This window comes from Camarhynchus parvulus, chromosome 4A (genome assembly GCF_901933205.1).
Source record: "Camarhynchus parvulus chromosome 4A, STF_HiC, whole genome shotgun sequence".
In the NCBI taxonomy this organism is placed as follows: domain Eukaryota; kingdom Metazoa; phylum Chordata; class Aves; order Passeriformes; family Thraupidae; genus Camarhynchus; species Camarhynchus parvulus.
Window position 1 is genome coordinate 8,078,013 of NC_044600.1, and position 24,956 is coordinate 8,102,968.

Sequence of the window (24,956 nt, forward strand, 5' to 3'; positions counted from 1 at the left end):
GTTGGAGCCTTTCTCCCTCCTGTACTTCAAAGCCTTTTAGCCTCTCACTAGTTTCCTTTCTTCACACAAAATGTCAGTGTGGAAACTTCTAAAATGCCAGCAAGGTACTCCTAAAAGATGTGAAACTGCCTGGTCCTCCAAATGTCAAAATCAGCTACAGGGAAAGCTACTCAGGTTATGGCTATTAAGTTTTAATATCACACCCTGTCATGTTGTAGAATATTCAGCTGTAGACAACCTTGCCTACATTGGCAGGTACAAAGGCTGCGCAATTAGTTGACATTTTTCCACAGCTGATTTTAACACACTTTTTTTTGCATAAACACTTTGTAACCTGTTTAGCTAGGAGGTATAAACGGTAGAAATGCTAGCAACATACCAGGCAGAGAGAGAATGGCATTCGCCTTTCTGTATGTGGGATTTCAAGGACTGTGCTTGAGCTTGGCTTGGAGTAAAAATCCTGTTTCTAAATCCTTGGGATCACTGGGCCATTTTATTAGTTGTGTAACAGTAATTTTGTTTATGGCCTCTATGAAAAAATTATATTGATCATGAATTTATTAAAGCTTGGGTAGGGCTGGAACAGTTGTCAGGGCATCCTTGCCATGTTTTCTTCTTCTGAGTGATGCCAAGACAGAGTGCTCTTGGTTATCTGTCAAACTTCAAAAAAACTCTACTAGAGAGTCTCCCAAATATTTTGTCTCACTGCTGTTTTCTCCCTAATTCAAAACTCTCCCACCAACTGACCTGCTGATTTTTACTGCAAATAAAGTTGCCTTTTTCTCTGTCCTCCTCTCACCAGAATCTTGTTTGCACTCTGATCATGCTATCAAGTTCTGTCCCTGATCTTTTCTGCCTTAAGAAACAAGCCAAAAAGCCTGAGTCTTTAACTCTTGTGTTTTCTAAATAATTTATTTTCCCATTGGTCTCTTCTAGAGTGTCTCAAGGCCTTGAAGCCAGACTGCATCATCCCCAAACCAGCAGAACAATTACATTTTTTGGCTGTCAGTCCTCTCTTCCTCATCTTCATCCAGAAATCATAGCTGCTACTTTCTGTGGAGCTGCACCTTGCTGTGGAGCTGCACCTCACTTTGTGGTTCCCTATGATTTCTGGACTTTTCAGTAACATTGCTGCCCTGTCAGCCCCTCCTCACTGCAAAATCCCTTTCTCCTGCCTAAGGGGACTGCTTTTGATGGTTTTATTGGACCACATTTTTGTCACTTGTTTTGCTTTGGAAAACTGCTGCAATTTTTAATCCTCATAATTGTGTCCCTGAACATCCTTCTAAGCATTTCTCCTTGGCTGTAATCCACAGAGGGTCATCTTCCAGATGATCAGATGGTTTTAAATGCTAAATAAATCTGCTGCCCTGACAGATTTCTGCAAAGCAGCAGCATTTGCTGTCCTGCTGGGTGGTCAAGTGCTTTTAGGGAGTTGGGTTTTTTTTAATTGCTGCATGTCTATCTCCGTGCTTAACTTTTATTCCCTCAAGCTGATTAGGAGGATGTTGCCTCCTATCTTAGGCCTATCAACAAGGGAAACTAGACTAGTTTGGCACAAACTGTCCTTGATGGTGGTAAAAATGCAAAGAAGGGATTAAAAAAATATTGTTCCAGAGTCACTTTAGGGACAAAAGTTGGACAAATGGACCAGTAATTTCTTGGCTGCTTCCCTTCTGAAGACAATAAAATATTTGTCCTTCAGATTTTTCTGTTTTCTACAGACCTCAAATAAAACTGCCCACATTCCAGGTCATATCAGTGTGCAGATTATTACGTGCTGCAGGATTAATAAAGCCCTGCCCACCTGAAGACATCCACTTCATCTGCCTGTTCTCCAGCCTGTGTGTCTAAATGTATTTGCTTGTTAATTTGCTCTGGTGAGAGAAGATCTTTTTTGAAAAGACTAAAACAAAATAAAAATTGACTACACCAGACTTCACAGCAGCACATTCTGATCCTTCCCATCTGGTCTTGAGCCTGGAGTTCATCTTCCTTTAGCCTGCAGTGCTGTCAGACCCTCTTGCAGTGTGTTTTGGCCCTGGTCAATCAGGGCCTGGTTGAGCCTGTTGTTTTCTGGCCCTCAGCCCTGTCGGAAGCTGCGGTTCAGGGCCCCACTCCCAGTGGGGTGAGGGCTGGAGGGCAGAGAAAGGGCACACTCAGGGCAAATGAAAGTCATCAGTACTCACCCAGATAGTGGTCACAGATTACAGCACAGACAAAACAGCCTTTATTGTTAACTGCCTGCCAAGCCAGGCTCTTCCTTTGGCCTCATTTCTCTATCTAGAACGGTTCAAGTGCCTGGCAGGACTGCAGGGAGGCAGAGCCCTGCTGGCTGCCCCTCAAGCCCTTTCCAACATGCTGCCCAGGCTGCTCTCAAGGTGGCTCAGTCACTCCTAAAGAGTTCACTGCCCAAGGGTTCAGGATGCTGTTGTGCTCATACAAATGCCAAAGCTGCACAGCAACTCCACTTGACGTGCCTGAGTTTTGCAGTGTTCATTTTATTCACACAACTTCCAGAGCTGGGAACAGACCCAGTGCAGAGCAGATCTTCTTCAAGCTCTTTCCCTTCCTGCAGGTTTACAGAGACAGCCCAGGAAGGGCGGTGATGCCAGGGTGCCCAGAGGACACACTGCTGTGGGACTCCCAGCCCATTCAGCTGACAAGCAGCCAAGGAATTGGATCCTATCCTGCTCTGCCCAGCCTGGGGCTCAGCCCCAGTCCTGGAGCACAGTGGAAGGAGAAGGGACAAAGAGACTCCCTTTTGCCTCTTTTTCTACAAAGCCATGCTGCACACCATGTTGAAAGCAAAGAGAAGCTGCAATTGGTGGCACAGATGCTGATGGAAGCTTGGCCTACTTCTCCTTTAAAGTTTCTTGAAAAGAGTGAACATGACTGTAGAGAAGATTCTGGGAAAATCAAAACAACTTACAAGAAGTAAAAAGGAAAGAAATTGAAAGAAAAAAATCCAAGATATTTACATATATTAATTTGTTTATTTATATTCTCTTCTTTTCAATGTTGCACAACTTCTACATCACATTAATTCAAAATTAGTATTATTTTCATGATCTATGACTTAGGAACTTTTATACACTCAACAGTACCACTACCTACATATGCTCTACCTTCCTCCCTTCTTTGAAATTAATGCTGAAACACAAGAAACATGCACATGTAAGGTTTAAGAGTAAAGTTCTTTGGTCAGGTACACCTTCCACAGTAAAGAAATGTGTTCTGATATTATTTTACCCCTAGCAGTAGCAATAAAGGCCATCCATTTGACATTTTGCAGGAGTAATGAGACTGTATCTTAACTTAACATGGCAAAACTATCATTTTGACAGACTCAGCACCAAAAATCAATTCGTTTTACACTTGGGTTAATAAACACTGAAAGTAGTAAAACAGCAAGTGGTTTCTTTGCAGAGAACCTTTGCTCCAGTCTGACAGTGCTGGATTGGCAGGGAGGAGAGAGACAGACAGAGTGGTAGAATTACAATAACACTGCAGCACTTCAGCCACTGAACTCCACATATTAAATCCAGTGTTATTTAGTAGGATGGTGACTCTACAGAATGATCCAAAGTAGTAAAATTCCAAGTCTACTACAGGCATTGGATATTCACCAGCTGCACACAGAAAGCCTGTGCTTTCAACACTGGCACCCCAACCTACAAAAGTATCTCTCCTTCCCAACTTTGCCATGAAAAATTTCAAACACTTGAGTAAAGTAAAATGACATTCTTTAATGTTTTAAAACATTATCTATATTCCAAACAATTCAGATATTTCCTTTAGAGTTAGGAAGTCCTAACATATAGGATGAAATTATTAATGCTTTATGTTTAAAGTGTACTACGCAGTGCAATGCCACAAACAGCCTTTGGCTCCATTTCTGTGGCATGGGGTGAAGGAAGGTGGCTGGACCATCCCACTAATGTGGCTCTGTGACAATGTCAGCCACATCAGTCCTTATGTGATGACAAGCATCATTCCTTTAAAAATTGCCTTGAGAAAGAAGAGTTGTATTAAAATTAGACTTCCATCTGAAGTATATGTAAATAAAAAACATTGGCTGACACAGTCAGCATGGCTCAGTTTGGAACATGAAGTCCTGTGTCACTCACTCCAGAGCAATGGCCTCTCACCTTCACATACCCATAAGCAGCACAATGACACAAATAATACTGCAAGCAATACCCTCCTCCTCTTGAGTTGGTATCTTTTAATTTTGCCTTCTGTGGGTACTCTGAAAGGCATGACTTGATAAACATTGCTCCAGAACTAATACTTCTGATTCATATTAAATAGACAAATACAATACAGTCACATTTAATTGACTTTTAGTTACAGTGCAATTAAAGTTAAACTGTTCTCCTTAATATATTTTTAAACTGCAAACTACACTAGAAAGACACAATAGTTTTATTAATTTCATGATTTTTTATCTGAAGTTGCCTGTGAACTTGCATGTAACAAAATCAATTACATTTTTCTGTCAAATTACCATTAACTGAAGATAGGGTACAGACTTTAAGTACTTGAGGACAAAGTCCACTGCCTCCAGGGCAGAGAAGTGACTACTACTACTTGAAAGAGGTAATCTCCAATTACCAACAGGCTGCTAAAATGTACCTAAGAATTAATCTGTTCCTATAAATTAACTCTGTGGGCTTTGGTCAATAATGGTACAATTTACCTGGCAAGTCTCTGTAATTCTTTCTTCTCAAAGAATTGAATTGAGGGCAGTATTTCAAATGGATAAGTAGTCAAATTGCAAAGAGCTCCTGCTTGAAAATAATTTTGCAAGAATCCAGTTCCTCAAGTGATTTGAGGCTGTTTAACATGGGCAAAAATGTGCTACTTGATTCTGGACCAGCAGGAGCCAGTTGCTCCTCAGTACAGGCAAAATGTTGGCAGAATTTTCCAATCCTTTGCTTTTGTGGAAGTAGCAGCTTCTCATATTGGCTGAACTTAATGTTCTCAGAACACACCTAGAAATTATGTGGCAAACTGTATATCCTGCCATGATTAGCACTTCTTGAAGGCAACTTTCTCTTGCAAAGCTCAAAGCACGTTCCAATAAAAAAATTATTTTAAAAAATATTTCATAACTCATATTAATGAATAAAATATGTTAAAAATGTTTGGATGCTATACTCACTACCTAATACTCTGTGTACAAAAGCAGACATATAAAAACAGCATCTGACCTTGCTCAGGTGAAAAGAACTGAAAGTGGTTTCCTGGATCATGGTACTAAAGGCACCATGGTATTTAATCCCTTTCACAGTAAGCTTCAAGCCTAAAGAGCAGTTAGGCTGCCTCTGGTAGCTTTCACTAAAAAAGATCACCACAGAAACATCAAAATTCTAATGCTCAAAATTATTCTGATTTCCAGCCTATTTTTTTATCACAGTCTGTTAATTCTTTTGCAAACACTGCCTTAAATATTAGGAAAGCTTGCCTCTCTTGTCAGTTCTCACCCAGATATATACATTTCCTGTGTATGTTTGTGCACAGGCAAAGAAAGACAGCTGACAATCACTCTGAGTCCTTGGTATCCTGCCAAATGATCAGCTCACTGTACTGCCTACTCATCCTTCTTGAACATCAGCAAGCAAGACATTGTCTAATCTATTTCAAGACTGAAAAATAAAGGCAACAATTGTCCTTCCCAGTTACATGGATGACCATTACAACTGCCCCAAGAATCATGATTTTATATTTGTGTCTGCTAGCTCTAGAAAAGTGCAATGTATAGAGGGTGTATTCAAGTTACAGCAATTTTATTTCCCTCCATTTGAACAATATACATTTGAAAATTAAGTTATTAAATTACATTGGATCCAGCACACGTGGTTCCACTGTCTTGTAGATTTTGGTTAGAAAGACTTCCACCTTGTCATCACCCAAGTGACACATGTCCAAGATGCAGATAACATGTTTGCCATCGAGCTCCTTCGCTGCTTTTACAATTTCATCTAGAAGTTAAGAAAGGTGGTTTTAAAAGGTATTTGCTGTATACTCTGTACACAATAAAAAGGTGTACAGAATTGTTAATGTTCTCCATACAGTAATGTTCAACCTTCTTTCAGTGAAAAATTTTATTCATAAATTCCATCACTAGAAATGACAGAATCAGAATTAGATATGAGTTTGTAGTTTGGATATTAAAATACTGTTCTCAGAGGATGAGAACAGCTCCAGCAAAAACTGCCTTGAAAGTTCAGTATTACAGCAATTTACCAAAGGTGGTGAAGTAGAATTCTCATCTCTTTCACTGCAGAGGTGAACAATGTCTGATCTACACCAGAGATTTCTACAGAGGATTAACTCTTGCACTGACAGATAAATCAAGAAATTATAAATGAGTAACATCAGTGAAAGGCACCTCACCTGAAAGAGGAAACGTGTCACCAAGCCTCCCACTGCTGGTGGCCTTCTGCTGGCATGCAGAGATACAACTCATACAAGACAATAATGTATCATTCTGAATGTCTTCCAGTTGAAACAAGTGGGGATTGTCAGGGCAAAACAGTGGAAGAAAAGCAACATCTATTGCTATATCATGGTTTATACCTGTTGAAAAAAGTATTTTATGTTAGCAGAAAACTTAATATTCAGTCCATCAGCAACTTTGTACACCACTTCTCTTTTTTTTAAACAAACCACTGAACTGATTTTTATTTACATATTTTGCCCATTAGTTAATAATTAATGTCTAAAAATATGTTTCTACATAGGATTATACACAAGCACATTCAAATTGATATGATGTTATGAAATACTATGGTTTAAGGCTAACAATGCTGATAGCTCAGAAAACATTAAACCTTGGAAGCCATTTCATCCTCCTTTTAACTTTATCTGCAAATGCAGAGAAATTAACTTTACAACCAGTAAAGTGTGCAATACAGTTCTACTTTCATCTTCAATATTGTATTGTCAGTCACGGGATTCCAGTGACTTCAAATATTCTCTGCAAATGTCCCTTAGCAAACAATGAAAACCTTTAAATTATGGGAACTTAACATAAGCATTGTTAATCAAAGCAATTTCTTGTCCCCCTTTTGAAGGGAAAACAAAATCAAACTTAATAACCCTCAATAAAGCTAGCAAACAGATACATATCAACTTGCATATTTATATTTTAATAAATAAAAATCAATCAACTGGCACTTCGTGTTAACCAGAAGCAGCATGGAGCAGTTAATGAGTATGGCTAAAATATAGCCTTTCATTTTCTGCCATGGAAAGAAGGCACTTTAGGAGCAACAGTATGAAAAAATCAACTTAATGAGAATAATCCTGAAAAGAAGCATTTATAGTTGTCTTTTTAAGAACACTGACTTGTTTCTGATAAACACCTCTCCAGCAGAAAGTTAGCTGGCAAGTGCAATTTATTAATTTGCCTGATTGCATCAGGACCTATTCCTAACTGAAATAACCAATAGTTTAAGGACTACACACAATCTTCAAATAACACTCATAAGACTATCCCAAAAACTGAAATTATATGAAAAGTGTTACTACAAATAAGATATTCAGGCATTTCATTGAAAGGTATGTTTAATGAGAATAAAATTTACCTTTAATGGGGACTGTAACAAAAATCTAAAATATCATTTTTCAAACCTCAGGAAATACTCAGAATCAATTGATTCTTTTAGAGAAATCCATTCAGTTTCTGATGAACCTACACTGCTCTTGCTTAACCTTTTTCACAAGGCAAGCTACTTACCCAGAACTGTCACTTCATAATATCCAAGGCCAATAGCACTTTTAAATTCATTGATGTTTTTATCTGTTCTGGTTTCTATTGGCTGGTGCACTGCTGCATGAAGGTTGTACTGTTGCATAAGTAAGTCTTTGTGCACATAATCAAATTTACGTGGGATACTTTCTGGGAAAATTTTGCTGTGATGAAAATAATTCATTAACTTGTCTTTCACTTGTGCCCACAGGTCACTCTGCCAGGAACCACAAGTTCTTCCAAGCTCTTCAGTTTCAGCTATATTATTGACTCCTTCTTGATCTATTATAAGCACAGAAAACATTTAGTTGCTTATATAATTGTATCACTCCTCTGTTAAATAAGAAACAATTTTCATTAGAACATTTCAATTACGAACACATGGCAGAAATTAAAAGAGCTACAAGAAAACATGAGGTCTTATGCTATAAAGTGCTTCTGAGATACTAACCTAACTTAAAACTTCTATAAAGATATACTGAGAATTTATTGCCCATTATGGGAAACAATCCAATGCTGTCCTTTCAGCCATCTCTTAGAACCCAGCAGGGAACATTGAGTAGAATGACATTCATGATACATGCGGTTCCCCAGAGGCTGATGCAACCAGATGTACAGAGGAACTGTCTTAACAAAGGTTATAAGGATATCTTTGTTGCCTGGTTTGGACCTGAAGAAAAGTAGTCTTAAGCCTCCTAAGGTTAATATAACAACTATTAGCAACATACCTGTGCAATACTCCAAACTGTCTGACACAGCCTGTCCATTTTTATTTTGCACAGAATGTCCATGCTGATATTCATCTAAGCTATAAAAAGAAAATTATAGTGTGTATGTGTATATATATATTTATTTACCTTAAACCTAATTAACCTCAAACTCTATGCAGCAAAAGACAGACTTCTAGTGATAAATGATACGAGCTCGAGTGAATGAGCTGATTCCTCATTGTGAGAGTTGTACACAGCAGCTGGACACAACAAGTAAACACAATTTACTTGTGCTCAGTGAATCAGCTCAGCAGAGCTCAGGACTAGCCCTGGCTGATTCCTGGCTCTGGGAAACAGACGGGGAGGGTTTTACACTGGCAGCGGTGTCTGCTGCCCTCTACCGGCACCGGGCGGAAATACCACGTGTGACACGGCCAAACTCACAGGTGACCAACAGGGGACCGACAGGTGACCGACAGGTGACTCGATGGCAAAACCCGGTGCTCAGCATGCGGCTGCACTGCTCTGCCATCCCCTTCAGCACCCAGAAACACAGCATGGACGGAGCCATGCCACCACTCCGGAATCCAAAATGACAGAAATGCAAATCTCTATTTTCCTGTGAACATACTGTCCTGTTGTAATGATCAGTTTAATGAAGCAAACTACGTATTTGTTGACTGTCTTTTTTTAATCATGAAGTTTTGAATTAATGGTAAGAAACTATTCTTTATCCATCTAATAAATTACCTAGGATATTAAGCAGGAGAAAAACAAGAGGCACTCTGCAAGCAACATGGTAAAATAAGCTCTTAGGCCCATGTATTCCTTTCTTCTTTGATCCATTCCTCTTATTAAAATAAAACCCACTGTGATGTCTGAAAAAACTTAGGGAAAGGACTATCTTGATTATCTTGCATCACAAACAACTACAACAGGTAAGACTTTGTTAAGGTACTGTTAAAATTCCAGACCATCAAAGTAGTTAATAATAACGACAAGATACAGACAGTAAAAAAGGAATCAAAGATGAACATGCTGTTTACAGCATATTGTATTGATAATTAATTTCATAAGGATTTGCAGGTTTTAAAAATATTTTTTCTATTTCATACTAGGGTGTATCTTGAAATTTTCATGGCAACATTTCCTAACAAATGGAAAATATCTAAAATAGTATCTAGTGAAAAGATAAAAGGCAATGCACTATGGGTTTTGAGTATGAAAGTGTATTTTAAGAAATACACTCCCATCATGGATTTATCACCACTGAAGCGACCTCCTTGTGATGTCCAAATCTAGGCACAAAACAATCCTCACTTAAGCAGTACAACCTGTGAAATTACTGCCCACAAAATTAATTTTCACTTTTGAGATTTGGACCTGTCAAACACAAAATGAAACCCCAGCACAGTGTTAAGGAAGGCTTGCTCAGAAACCAACATGTCAAGTTAGATACACAACAACTTCTCATTAAAGCAGAGGGTTAAACCACCAAGTCATACTGCTGACAAGTAGATATTGTGTAAAGTGGATATCATGGATTTTTTTTCTTTTAAAATTGTCTAGATTTGGAAGTGAATAGGCTCTGATTTAAAGCACGTAGAGCCTCAGGAAAATATGAAGAAAACTTGTCATGATTTTTCCCTACTTCTTTCACAGATCTGTAGCTGAGATAATTTCTACCTGCCCAACACATTATTCCTCCAGGCCTGCTTTGTGCTGGATGCGTGGACAGCCTGACCTGAGCTAGACTTGTAAGGGAAACTACTTGTCTTTAATACATCCAGGTGCTTCTTTGTGAGTGAACCACTATGTCTGCAATGCACATGAGGCCACCCAAATCCTTCCACGTACTGCAATATGCTCCTGCTGTTGTACACCAAAACACCCACAGCCCATTTTACCCATGCCAGCTTTAGGAGAACTTGTGCCCTGCCAGATTTGCTGTTTCCAGCCTGCACTCTGCAGACCCCCTTTTCACAGATGTCCACTTGAAAAAATCCTTTCTTCACTATTTTCAGATACATTGATACTCAATTTGTCAGTAATTTTATTTTAAAGTATTGTCATCAAAAATAACATCAATCAAAATCTATGGCAGATCAGTATTTTCAGAAACTATTGGGAAAGTAAGCACATTCCATGCTTCACACCTATTTTCTAAGCATTGGGACTAAATGTAATAAATGAAATTAAGAAAAAAATTAGTTATGACTCACAGCTATGCCCAAACAATGCAAGGAAGTGAAGTGCCTCAAAGCAATACAAGAAAACATCCCACTCACTGATAAAACTGGTAAAACTTTTCTTATAGATTGGCTTGAAATGAACTGTTCTGACACCATTGTGATAAACACATCTACCACAGCAAGTAACAGAGAGACCAAAAAGCCTTCTATGAGAACTTGACAAGTCTACACAAATTGATTTTTAGTATCTACTAATTTGTCCCTGACAAGTTCTGATTTATGTGAAAAAGGGTTGTGAGGGAAACATCACATGCTGTGAAACTTTCGGTCATACAAACCTCAAGATGAATTTCCCTAAATTATAGAGTCCCCATTCCCATGCTGTCACATCCACAGGAAAGAACAAATATAAAAGGGTCTATGTGACAAAAAAATACAGAAGTGAAACTACAAGGACAGAAGCATGCAAACAAGTTCATTTCATGCAGTATGGAGTGGGAGCATGTAGTGCAGCAATTCCATGGTAACACGCTAAATTTACGAAGATTATAATTCTAAGAAAACTACTGAGCTTTTTTCACTTGCACATAAAAATAATCCTGTCTGAAATTCCTGATCTTTCCTCATTCACCATCACTTCATTCTCTACAAATTAAATTACTTTGGAGTATATTAAATGCTTAGAAGTACCATTATGTGGAAGATCTTTACTAGCAAGGATATAAATATCAACAATAATACTAAATTACCCATTTGCTTTGTTTCTGAAACCCTTAAAAATCAGGTAAGTTACCTCAGAAATGCAGGAACTGTAGCTGTCAATAAAAAACCTCAAAATAAGCTCTTACTGCTTAAAAACCCAAAAATGAAACTGCATGCTGAAAATAACATACAAAAAACTTGATGCAGAATAGTTTAAGTTAGAATATGTACTTTAAAACATAACTCTACTATTGGATTAAATGATCTTTGTGGGCCCCTTCCAACTCAGAATTTTCTCTGAAATATGTGACGTTTGTTAAAACTACTGTTGTTATTTCATCAATATATTATAGTATTTCAGTGAGAGCTGACATTCTGCTACATCTAAGGAACAGAAATCAATGCAATTTTAAAGTATGTCAGCTAACTTTCTATTTTTCTTTGGCAATTTGGAGAATTCAGCACAATTCTATAGGTAGTTACAGAAATACATGAGTTACCTTTTAATTATATAGAGTGAAACAGCTTTCCATAATCCAACACAGACTTTCTCCTCCTTTAGCTGGGGTTCTAGCACTAATGGCATAGAGTGGACACACAGGTAGCGAGGAGAGTAGCAGATTGAGAAAAGCAGAGAACAAAGTAAACATGCCTTAACTTCTGGCTTCACCTATAAGAAACGGGGAGAAGACATTCTTCCCATCCTCCCCCCACCCTGGAAAAAGCGGAACATTTCTCAGCAAGCAAAAGAAAACAAGATTCCTTACAGTCAAGGAAAATCTCCTGATTTTCCTATGGATTTGTACCACAAGTCCCTGCAAAGTCCTGCACCACATGCAGAACCTAAAGCCAGGTGATGTTTTTAATGAACCAGCTGCAAAGTTAGGTAATAACTTCTCCTAGAAAATGCAGTTTCTACCAAAAGGACCAGGAAACAACACATGGGTGAAAAGGCTGTTAAAAATTAGCTTCCAGTAAATGTATTTCAAGAAAATAGGCATGCTTGTAGGGGAGTAACACTGGCAGAATGGTCAAAAACTTTGTTGCCCTATTCCTAGCACTGTAATTCTTGGGTTTAGGGGGGAAAAGGAAGAGATGCTAAAAGTAAACCAAAAAGGCAACTGAGCCATATATGTAGTCATGACATAAATTCCAGATCACTGCCAAAATACACAAACATCCTAAATTACTTTCGACACCAAGGAGTTCAAACATTCAAGTTGCTCATGTTCTGTCTGGAACAAGCGACAAGAATTTATGGCCCTTAAAATGCTCAAAGGAAAGTAGCTTCTAGCCCCTGGTTAACAAATAAAAGCATTCAGTTTTCTTAATAATTTCACTTTTGTAGTTATTTCAGTAGGTTCCAGACTTGACAGGACTCTGGGTTTGAAACTCCTATGTGGACTTCAGAAAAAGCCCACCTTCTCTGGATCCAAGCTGAGTTATGTAACAACTGAATGCTGGGGAGTGAAAGGAGCAGGGGAGTGGCTTCCCAGGGACAACTATACTTACACCTCTGTAGCATCAAGAAAAATGTACAGCTCAGCCACCACCAGAAAATCCATTAATTACCATGATGAACCTCTGTTATTATATATTCCCTTAGTAGAAGTAGTAGCAATAGAAGATGCTTAATAACATGCCCAAAATTATGTTTCAGATATATTTAGAGTGAGTGCAGATGAGTGAATAGAAAACATGAAACTCTACCCTGATCTGTTCTTTCATTTTGCTTCCTTAGAGACTCCCAATCTGTAAAACTTTTACTTGGAGTATTTTTGTTTGATCACTGCAATTATTCAACACAATTAATTTCACATGACTTACCCAAGTTTTCTCCTTACAGTCCGCGTAAAATAGGGGTGAGATGATGCAGGACTAACAGATGTACCTCCCCTTAAAGTAGGAAATTCACCATTACTTTTCAGTATCTATTTAAATGGAAATTCACAAAGCAAAGAACTTTGATGTTTTTCTTTCAGGCAGAACTAAACTAAGACACTCAAATGCTGGAAGTTTTCATATGGAAAAGAATCCACTAAATCTGCTATAACACTGCCAAGACAGAACTTCTATTTACCAAGGTTTTCATAATACTAAATCTTCATTCAATGCTAATTATATTTTATTTCATTTCCCCTCAAAATATACTAAACATCCACTCTCTTCACACATTATGACTTATGAATGTGAAAAGTAAAGAAGAAAAATATACCCTTTATAGTATGAGAAATCCACTGCAAAAAAATCAGATGTGACTGGCCTGACTTTTGAAACTTTCCATCTGTCAATGTGTACACCAGGCTCTCAATAGTGAGTGTGGCTGTACTAGATTTTACACAAGTTGCAACAAAGAGCAGTGTTATACAAGCAGTTACTTTACTCCTGAATTTAACACAGCTGTATCAGACAAATTAAAAGTTATTTTGAGCCCTCAGATTAGCACATGACCACCATCTACTTTCCTTTCTGACAGCAAGTTACAGCTACAGGCACTACCCCATTGCCCAGAAATCAAAAATAAGGTGTGTTTGAAATTAAGGAACAGGTATACCTGATTCTGCATTTTCAGCCAAGATGTCTGATTTCCTCACATCACTGTAACTGTTGTTTGTTCCACAGCTATGTCACTAACTACATTTGGTTCAAGTATTAACTACTTTTATCTCAAATCCGTGAGCTTAATAAGAAAACAGTATAAATATTAATCAGAAGAGAGCACTGCATACCTACTTTAATTAATCCTTCATTAGCATGAACAGTGTAACTGTCATCACCTGATGCCAGGAAAAGTACATAATTACATTTCAAAGATTAAACTATATATGCTTTTAAAGCTCTCTTATTATTTTCTACAGGCTGGGCTCTGGCTTAATTTCTGAAAACAGTTTTTAGAAGATCCACCACATATTAATGAAGAGAGCTTACTGTTCTGCATCTCTTCTGAATCTGCGTGCTGTCTTTCGCTTGACTGAACTCCTTTTTGACAGCGGAGTTTGGTGCTCATGTTCCCCAGGAGTGCAGGGTGGCCCCAGAAAAGACTTAACTTCTTCATGTTTTCCCTTGTCAACACAGTCTTCTTTGGACACAGAAGAACTTCCATCAGACTGAGAGGTATCTTTCTGCAACAACAGTTAATTGTTTAAGAATTTCAATGCACTTAAAGCTACTTCTTCCAACTCAAAAACTTGCAAATTTCTGACAGCCACCTTACATCTAGCAGAAATTATATTCTAATCATATTAAAAAGGTAAATTCTGTCTAGAAGGCGACAAGTGAGCATGTTGCAGCAGTTGCCTCTCCCACACTCCAATTTACACGAGGTGATCAAACTAGTAACTTTGAAACAGTTACAAGTTTTACAGAGGACTGCCCAAACACTTTCAGAGAAGCACTGAATCATCACTTCTTAAAATTTTGCTCTCAAAAATCAGATTAAGAAACAATGTAATGAGATTCTGAACTCGTATGTAAAATTCTCCATTCTAACGACAATCAGAGATGCTTTGGCATTAACTGTCACACACCATACCTGGACCAGGTCCCCTCCTGGGGCTTCTTCAGCCGCATCGCTACAGCTGATGTATCTTATAGCACTAATTATTCCCTGAACAGCAATTCGCTTGTGTTCTCTGTAGTGCAGGTCTTCAATCTCTTTCCCTATTTCACCTATGGGTTTCAAAACTGATTCAACTGCAAAAAAGAAATTTCCAGAATCAAGTTTCAGAGTCATAGTCTCTGAACACAAGACTAAAGAGAAGATTTACTAAATATTAAATTGATTTAAACTTATGCTTTTAAAGAATTCTAAACTTTTTTATTATCCACATCACATGGAAAAAAATTAAAACAATAAATCTTTTTTGTGCATAAGCACAAATCTTTTTTGTGCATAAGTTAGTATGCATTGTCAGACACCATAATTTCTGTTTCAGGTGAAATTTCCAGTACAATGTAGCCTTCAGAATAACTATTTTTAATTTTGATGTAGCAGAATATTCAGAGTAAAACTTCTGGGTATATGTGTAGTTCACCACAGCTTCTACAATTCTCCTGCAGCTAGCAGTGCAATATTTTCTGTGAGGTGAGGATTTAGCCTATGAAACACTTAGTCACAAAAGGAAGTTTTCTTGGAGTAAGACTGACTGGAAAAGGCCACAAATCTAAAGATATTTCATATGCGATACCTTCATTGTTTTTACAGTATTTCAAAAAGCTATCAGGAGGTCGTGGAAAAGGGTAATAGCCACCAATGACAGTTTTCTTTATTTGATCAGTTTCACTTTGAGATTCCATCCACTGAATGAAGTTTTTCACTTTGGCATCCTTGGTGTATGGCTGGCCCTTGTGCCACCCTTTTAAGACAAAAATAATCAGGTATCAAAATCAAAGCAGGCAACTGACATTTGTTCTCATTTTGAAACTCCCCTGAACACTACCTAGAAAAAACAAATTAAGAAAATCTTGAGAGTACAAAAGATGTCTTTTGTCAAGAGTGTTTTACAAAATGAGTACCTTGAATTCCTTGACTACACTTGCATTTGACACTGAATGTCAGACAAACACTAAATAACAGAAAAAACCAAAACAACTAGCAAAAAAGCTCCTAGAATAGGAAAGCTGCAAGTGTTTTTTAATATTTTAAGTGGTAACCACAATTGCTACCCTATCAAAATATGAACAGCCTGAAAGAATTAGTAAACATGTGTCTTAACCTAGAAATACTTTTTATAGATAAATCCATTTTAATGCCTTACAAGAATGCCATTTGCCTTCTTGTCTTCTGCAGTGATGTTTCCTTATTACCTCATAGTCTGTACTAATTTACTGTGCTGTAAAATGAAAACACCCTTTCCAAAGAAACAACATGGGAACTACATAAAACTAGAAGTAGTTTAAGTTACCTTTAATGAATATTTGACTTTCATTTGAAGTTGTAAGGTAAACTGTCCTGGAAGGATTCTCAGTCATCACTCTCATCTGTGTGCACACCAAGTATGTCACTGGTGAAAAAAAAATTCATTTTTTTTTCCTGAATTCATTGATTTTAGAACAGCAAGATTGACGCACACTGGATTGATTTTATTAAGTCGTCTAAACAAGGCAATTTAGTTCTTGACCCTACAAATGTTTCACACAGGTTTTGAGTCTCCATTATAAATTACCATATGGACATGCAATTAAATTTTGAATTTAATTTCAGCATAGATATTACAACTGAAACATGAGATACTTCATCAGGTAGGATATCATTGAAACAAATAGTACAAATATTGGTACTAGATAGCTGTGTTTCTTAAGGATAAAAAGTATAAAATCATGAGAAATTATGGCATGCCACTGCAAAACTTCTAAACGGAGCTCAAACTTACTCTTTTGTTAGTATCTCAGTTAAACACTGGAATGTCATTCCTTCCCACTTCCCCAGAACACTCAAGATGAATGCAGCCATAATCTAAGCACGATTGTGCAGCTGGTGCTGCATCAAATGATAAAAAAATACATATCAACACCAACCAGTGTTATAAAAAGAATGAGTGCTTGGAGGAGAAGAGAAAGAAGGCAAGAAGAAATATTTAAAGCTCTTTTAAAATCCTTCATTAAGGATTCCCTAGTTTAAAATTTATTAGTCTTAGCTGATGTGTGATAACTAACACATCTGGGTGATGATTGCTGTTTGGGCAAAAAACACTGTTTCAAAGAAATGAAGTTTTTCCACTTTCACCTCTCTCTTCATTCAATCCTCTTAAATTATTCCTGTCTATAAAAAAAGCAGAAATTTACAGGTCAAGAGGAGCAAGAGATTTGACCAGCTGCTGCCTTTAATTGCCTCTGATGCAAGAGATGTTGCCCAGGTTCTTCATCACAAAAACATCTGAAATGAAGGAGATCAGAGCAGCCCCAGGCCCACCTGCCCATCTAATTGTTTATGCTAACAGACAGGCTGCAATTTGTAAGGGTTTCAAATATTTAAGCTATTTTTCATTCTTAAATTTTAATTTCTGATCCACTATCTTCTGCTCCAGGAGATAAATCGCAGCATTTTTTATTCAGTGGCAACTAATCTCATAATTAGAAATTCACAATGAACTAGAAAAACATTAAGAATAATTATTAGTATTATAGAGAGATGAATACTTGGATGAATACGCTCAAACACATCTGGCTGAGAAGTTGCAAACAATTCCAGTATGAACGGTTGGTCTGAGGTCCCATCAATGGCATGTGCCCAACGATACAGCCAGAAGTCTTCACTGTGTTCTAAATAAACAAATATTAAGAAAAATGTATAAGCATTTACTTAGAAATTTAGAAATTATTTGATAAGTTCTGAAAGTCATATTTATAGAAAAACCTCTTTTTCTGGCTCGCTCAGCCCTTCCTACAAATGTCACAAGACCAATAACATCACAGGAATGATTGTGCGGTAAGTCATCCAGCTCTGACCTAAAAGCAAAATAGAAGAAAGCTGGGTAAGCTTTCTCAGAAACTCTGCAAAAAGCATTTCCAATTAACATTCACTGTAAGGTAGTGTAATTTAAATTCCAGCTTGATAACCAACAAAATTCTATTTTACCTTGTGATAAACCTATATTTAACTTCAGGTAATCCCCACTCTGGTTTAACCATTTCTTCTGGAATAATACTTATTTCAGTAGGAGGATCCCGAACATTAAGGCAAATTTCTGACAAAGAAAAAAAAGTAACATTTATGGCATGAATACAAATTATCATCATCATCATCAACAACATTGTTATAATAATAATAATAACAACAACAACAACAACAACAACAACAACAACAAAAACAAAAGTATCAACAACCCATAAAGATTTACTGGGGTAAAGTTTCTTAAATATTCTGACTTTGTGAAATCATTCATCAATTTCTCTGAGTTCAGGTTTTCATCAAAATAAAATAAGAATTCAGGTACAACAAAGTAATTTTATCACCTGAGTAATGTTAAACTCTCCAACTGCCTACAAGAGCCAACTAGTACAATCCAGGCAGTATTTTAACAGGAACTAATCCAACCATTCTGATTAGATACAAAGTACTTTCTACACTAGCTTTGTTGTCAAATGCCAGTGAGGTCTGAAACTGATGTGCAGACAATGAAGTAAAACAGAACTTGTGCATGAGAATTTCCATATTTGATGCTATTTCAATAGGATAGAAATACACCATGGCCATGGAGGAAAACAAAAGGTCTTCCCATGCCTATTCTATAGCACCTGAACATTTTAATTTATTTCTCAGATTGTTTAGATGCTAAATTACAAACATGGTGGAGCACTCGGGCAAGCAAGGTGTTCTTCAACCAGATTAAAAAATACAGGAATAGTGGCTTCAGCTTCTAGAGTACACAAGGCAGTACTCTGTAGTCTCATAACAGGACAAATCTTGCTGGTATATAAAAGACAGATTCTGATTAAGTTTCTTGGGTTTGAGTGAGGGATTATTAAAAAAATGCACCCAGGGAAGAAATTAAGTAGATATAAATACTATATACAACTGTTTATGTAATTATATCTGGTGCCTCACCCTGGCAGTGCAACATTTGGAAGGTGTCCTACTTCAAGTCAGACCCTCTACTTAGGAATACTCTCTAGGCTTCTGCTTTCTAGAAATGCATTCAGAGAACTATGGTGGTTTTGCATATGGTCTTTTAGGACAGTATTGCCAAGAAATTTCCTGAAACAAAACTTTCCCATGCATCAAAAATTTCTCAATTGTTCCATTATTTTGAGATTAAATGAATGATGATTTTGAGATTAAATGAAAGTCATACACTCAGGTCCGGATTACACAAAGGCTGTCATCAGTGCCACACAAATCCACTGATGTGTGAAACTGAAATATGCACACTGCCTGGCAGGGGAATTCAAGGCATTGGTACTAAGTTCCAAAGGTTTTAGGCTGTGAAATGGCACCTCTCAGCAAGTCCAACAATGCTGCAACTGCAAACAGGGGCCAGCAATGCAGAGCTCACTGCATAGCAGTCTAGGGATGTGCCTGAAGCACAGCACCTTGCAGAACTCTCCATTTGGAAACCTTTTAATACTGGGGAATTGATAACTCTCCAGGTACACTGTACAATATTTGCAGGTGAGTGCTTCAAAGGTCATACTGGAAAGTTGGGATTTGATGGCATTACAAATTTAAAATAAATGAAGGAAAAAGTAATTGTTACTTTTGTGACTTAGTGTAATTGAAACCTGAAATATTGGTCCACATTGGGCATATACAGAGATACTTAGTGAGGTAATAATTTCACTTCATCTGAACAAAAAAAAAAGAAAAAAAACCCCTCATGCAATGGAAGTTGCACAAAATCCATCTTACAAATGCTCTAGAATTTTTTCTGGATATTCTGTTTTCTTGTGACTCTGTTCTTATATGACATATGGTCATACCCTCCATCCATGCATCATGTGATTATGTGAATTCATATTAAGAAAAAATTCTCAGCTTTGTGCAAAGAACTGAGATCCTGTACATACTTTTCTATGAACCAAAGATTTACAGTTTCTGCAGTTTATCTGTGCACCATGGTGCTCTCCAATGGAGTGACTTCTAGTTCTTGCATTACAGAGCAATTACCCTTTACAGCCCAGTGGCTGAGTTGGCCATTTTGACCTCTTTGTTACCATTCCTACCCCAATAATGCTTGTAAGAAATCAGGAGTGCAGAGTAAATAAGGCCATGAAAATGCAGAGATATTGGCCCATAGAGAAAGTCACCTCACATGGCATATTCTACTCTGTCCTCTTTGCATAGAAAGGTTTTGTGGCAATTATAATTGTTTTCAGGGTTGGCTTGTAGTTGTCATCACCTTCCCACACAAATTTCCATTCCTAGCTAAATGTTTCTATCTCCTGCCGAGCCATCACAAATACTTCAGACATTGAGATCTGGTTTAAATGCAAATATTTATCAGTCAGGGAAGATACTGCTTCTGGCAGTGAAAACATTGCTTCTTTTTGTGCACTGTAGCTAACTTTTTGTGCACTGTTTCCTAACTTCATTAGGAAACTGTCATTGTCAATAAGTGATACATACATCACCCTTCACCAACATGCATATTGTTCCAAGTTATTTGAATTTTCAGAATGTTGGCTGTCATTTTGTTCTAAGTATAAAAGCACAAAATGGGAAAGAGCTCATACAGAGTGAAGGAAGAGAGAAAACAACCCCAAAGTTGATCAAATCCAGTTTGAAAAGGCCATTACTGTTATATTGCAGGACTTGTATTTTTGTAGTATAGCTCCTTTGAGTATCTGCCACACTAAACAACTGGCAAGTAAGACAATGCTTTTTTACAGTCAAGGAATATTCTTCATACACACTCCCACAGTGATGCTCTTTCAGCACACAGAAGTCATCAATGCAACTTTTTATTCTGTGGAGCTGTGCAGATACTCTGGGCCTTGACAGCATAAAATCTAAAGTCAGATGAGGTGATAATGTCCTTCAATGACCTGGAAAAAGATGTGTGCAGTATACAAGTGATATGTGTGTTATTAAGCAGGAAGTAGAATCAGATTAAAAATCATTACTAGAGGCCTATCTTTATAATCTCCGTTCCTGATATCAGGGATTCTTTCTTTATTTTTTTATTTCTTAAATAAAGGGTTTAACTAATTGTGGCAGTAAACTCTGTAGACATGATTCAAAATAAACAGGGAAGAGCAAGAACCTGGATGCTCAGACACCTTTCAGAAGTACTAATTAAGGATTTATACTTTATCAATAAGTCTCAGCAATGGATCACTTTCTATTTTATTTCTATGGAGAACTACTTTGTACAACTGTATTTTATAGACTCAGAATAGGTTTCTGCAATACTTAACCAATTGTAGCAAATCTCTTCATCTGTGAATCCCCTGGGGTGGGGTGTGTTTTAAATGGGTAACTGGATTTGATGGCATACTTGGCAAGGAGCAGCACTGTGCCAACCTTCATACTGTGATACCATTCAGGACACAGAGAATTCCACAAAACCATTGACATCATGCCTGAGCCATCAGCAACTTCAAAGTAAGCCTGAAGAAAAAAAGAGACAATCTACAGTCATCTTATTTATTATCATTCTGCTAGGTATTTATTTGGGATAATGCACAAGTACTTGACTCATAAATGATTTCTCTGTTACAAATGGATATAGAAGATGTTCCACAACTTGTACTGAATACTAGAGTGGAAAGAATCCCCAGTTTTTAACCTGGGCAAATGCTGAATCAGAAACTGAGCAGATAACTAAGCAGATAAATACTAGAGTGGAGAAAATCCCCAATTTTTAACCTGGGCAAATGCTGAATCTGAAACTGAGCAGATGACTAAGCAGTTAAAAATATTTTTAAATTAACCCACCACACCTCCAGTCTCCTTTTCCAAGAAGTTCAACACAAAAATATCACAAGTTAAATGTATTAGAAAAATCATTAAGAATTTTGCAGTAAAATAATCTGTCTATCTGAAAGTCAACAGATGACAGAATCAGGGCCTAGAAATAATTTAAATATAGTGCCTCTTTTTTTTTTTGACAGGACATACTAAGTCCAATTTTCAAAAGCATAGAGACCAGAAATGTTTAGGCTGTTAAACTACTAACACCTCAGAGTATCCTTTTCTTCACAAAAAGCTCAAATGAACTACAGTAACTGAAATTCATCCACTAAAGTTTGTAAATATATGATCATAAAATTCAGCATTTCCTGCTCTAGAGAGCTCAACATTTTTGTAAAGGCAACATTTTCCATATAAAATAGCTACGAAATAACTTTATGTGCTTACTATATGGGAAAAATTATTTTCAAATATCCTACTGCAATCTGAGTGTTAACCTATGCATTTATCCCTCTTTACCTGATAAGGCATATCCATTTTTTTCTCTGGTTTTCCATAGTACTTTAGTCTAGATTTGTGCAGGATTCTCACAAGAAGTGGATGGAAATGCACTCTGCTTCTCCATGTCATTTCCAGATGACCAAGATTAGTCAGTTTGGAGACTAAAGTTAAGGGGAGGGGAAAAGAAAAAAACCAAAAAAGAGCATTCATGATTGAATATCTAAGTTTTCAGGAGTAAAGTGGCAAGATGTTACATGTATTTTATTAAGGTTTTTAACATTTAACAAGACTCATCTGCTGATATCATTCACCAATAAAACTCTGTTATGAACTATCTGCACACAGCATAGTTTTGCTCTTTCTTTTAATTGAGACACATTTTAAATGACACAGAAGAGCTGTCAGATGAGCAGAAGGGCTATTACAAAAACCACAGGTGTCAGCCTGCAAGGGCATCACACTCATGCAGAAGTGCTGTTGTACCTCTCTCCTCACCAGGCTTCATGGAATGGCCTGAGTCCCTCAACACTGACCACATTTTGGGTGGCTGCTTCAAAATGTGAGCATCCTGCCCCACAGACCAGACACAAGACTACTACTGCACCTAGTGTTTTTGACACCTCAGGAGACTGGGCACAAACACCACAGCTACATATTTCAGTCAATGATTGCAGAGTTTAAAAAACTCTCTCAAAGCAACAAAGAATCACAGAAGGGGTTGGGTTCCAAGGTTCTCGTTCTAATATTCTGCCATACGCTGTACCACACCAGGTTGCTCAGAGCCCCATCCAAGCTAGTCTTAAACGCTTCCAGGGGTGAAGTATCCACAAGTTGACAACTCTGGGATACCTGTGCCAGTGCCTCACCATCTTCCCAGGGAAGAGGTTTTTCCCACAGGAGCAGGTGAACTGTGACACAGGTGGCACATTCCTAGTGAGGCCAAACACAGCTGGAGGATATCAGGAAGCTCAGCCCAGCTGCACAAGCAATCACAGAATCAACCAGGTTGGAAAACACCCCTAAAATCATCGAGTCCAACCTATGACCAAACACCACCTTGTTAGCCAGGCCATGGCAACAAGTGCCACATCCAGCCTTGCCTTTAACACCTCTAGGGACGGTGACTCCATCACCTCCCTGGGCAGACTGTTCAAATGTTTATTTACCCTTTCTGTGAACAATTCTTCCTTATGTGCAAGCTAAACTTTCGCTTAAGACTATGCGCCCTTGCACTGCCGCTGGTTGCCTGGAAAAAGAGCCCGAGCCCAGCTGGCTGCACCCTGCAGTCAGATGACTGTAGAGAGCGAAAAGACCCCCTCAGCTCCCTCATGGGACTTGTGCTCCCGATCCTTCCCCAGCTCCACCGCCCCACAAACACGGCACCGCCCCCTCCCTCAGGGCGCCCCGCAGCGCCTCAGGGCGTCCCTGCCGCACCCCTACAGCCGCCTCCTCCGCGCTTACCGTCCACATCCACCTGCACCGGAGGCCTGTCCGGTACCCACACGTCTCCATAGGGATCCTCGTTGTTCCAGAGCGGCAGGTAGTGCCTATTGTCCCCGCGGAGGGGCTGGAGCGGGCGGTACCCGTCGGGCGGGGTGCCCGCGGCGGCGGTGCCGGTGCCCCCCTCCCGCTCCAGCCCCTCCAGGCAGAAGAAGCCGCGGTTCAGGCGCCTCTCGTCGTAGCGGTACGAGCAGCGCGTCAGGCGGAGGCGCGTGCCCGCCCGCAGGCGCGCGCGCTGCACCAGCCCGTTGAGGCGCGGCGCGAGGTGGCAGCGGTGCCAGCACGCGCCGTCCGCCAGCGTCAGGTCGTACCAGTACTGGCGGGGGGCGGCGGGCGGCGCCTGCGCCAGGTACCGCTCCACCGCCACCACCGTCACGGCCGGCGGCTCCGCGGGCGCCGCGCTCAGCTGCGAGGAGCCCTGCACCTTCTCGAACACCCTCTGCAGGCAGAAGACCCCGCCGCCGTCCGCCGAGGCCGCCGCCCGGCTCTCCTCGGCGCGTTCCGGGGTAGGGTCCTGCATGACAGCGCCCTGGCCGCCCCTCCCGGGCGAGAGCCGCGCTCCGGGGCGCTGCCGGGGCCGGCCGCGGCTTCCCGCTGTCATGGCTGAGCGCAGGGCGCCGCCCCCATGGCGCGCGCGCGCGGGGCGGGGCGGGCGGGCGCGCGCCTTTCAAACCTCCAACGGCCGGAGCCGGGGCGGGGACACGGGGACAGGGACGCGGACAGCGCCGGCTGGGGACTCGGACACGGCAGCCGGGGAGCGGCTGCGGTCGGGAGTAGGGACGGAGCTGAGGCCCGGGGAAGCGGTGGGAGAGGCGGCTGCGGGTGTTCCTCCGCCAGGCCGGGGCCGCGGCTGTTCCCGTGCTCGCTCGCCGGTGGCTGTGGCGCTGCCCGCCAGCTCGGGGCACAGGTGACCCCAGCGCCCCGTCGGAGGGACAGAGGCCTGAATCGGCGAGCATCGCCTCGGTCCCTGCCTCCCTGCAGCACCTGTTCCTGGTTCCACAGCACTCGCCATTGCTTCTTCCTTACCATCAGTGTGTTCCCAGCTGCGAGAGGCTTGTGCCTGCTTCTAATATTGTACTTGTCTTTTACATAGTTGCAGTGTGAGGGTAATTGTAATCATTTTGCCGTTGAAAACGTCTACTGGGTCTTGTTCTTGCTCTCATCTTCAGAAGAAATTCTTATTAGTGGTTCCTAAGTGTGTGAGATTTATATTGTTATTGATTCTTGTCCCACTGCAACTA

At 39.5% G+C, this 24,956-nt stretch overlaps 1 protein-coding gene across 1 annotated transcript; it reads right to left on the reverse strand.

Moving 5' to 3' along the window:
* Positions 1–3,012: 3,012 nt before the first annotated feature.
* RADX (RPA1 related single stranded DNA binding protein, X-linked) lies at positions 3,013–24,313 on the reverse strand. The gene is made up of 15 exons (XM_030967366.1): positions 23,677–24,313; positions 22,234–22,376; positions 21,219–21,411; positions 17,941–18,049; positions 17,719–17,810; positions 17,502–17,624; positions 16,268–16,366; positions 15,551–15,718; positions 14,896–15,056; positions 14,292–14,485; positions 13,191–13,259; positions 8,488–8,567; positions 7,748–8,041; positions 6,403–6,585; positions 3,013–5,987 (listed from the first exon to the last, which is right to left on the reverse strand). The coding sequence occupies exons 1-15, from the start codon at positions 24,233–24,235 to the stop codon at positions 5,842–5,844; spliced, it is 2,613 nt and encodes an 870-aa protein (XP_030823226.1). The 5' UTR covers positions 24,236–24,313; the 3' UTR covers positions 3,013–5,841.
* Between the last annotated feature and the right edge of the window lie 643 nt (positions 24,314–24,956).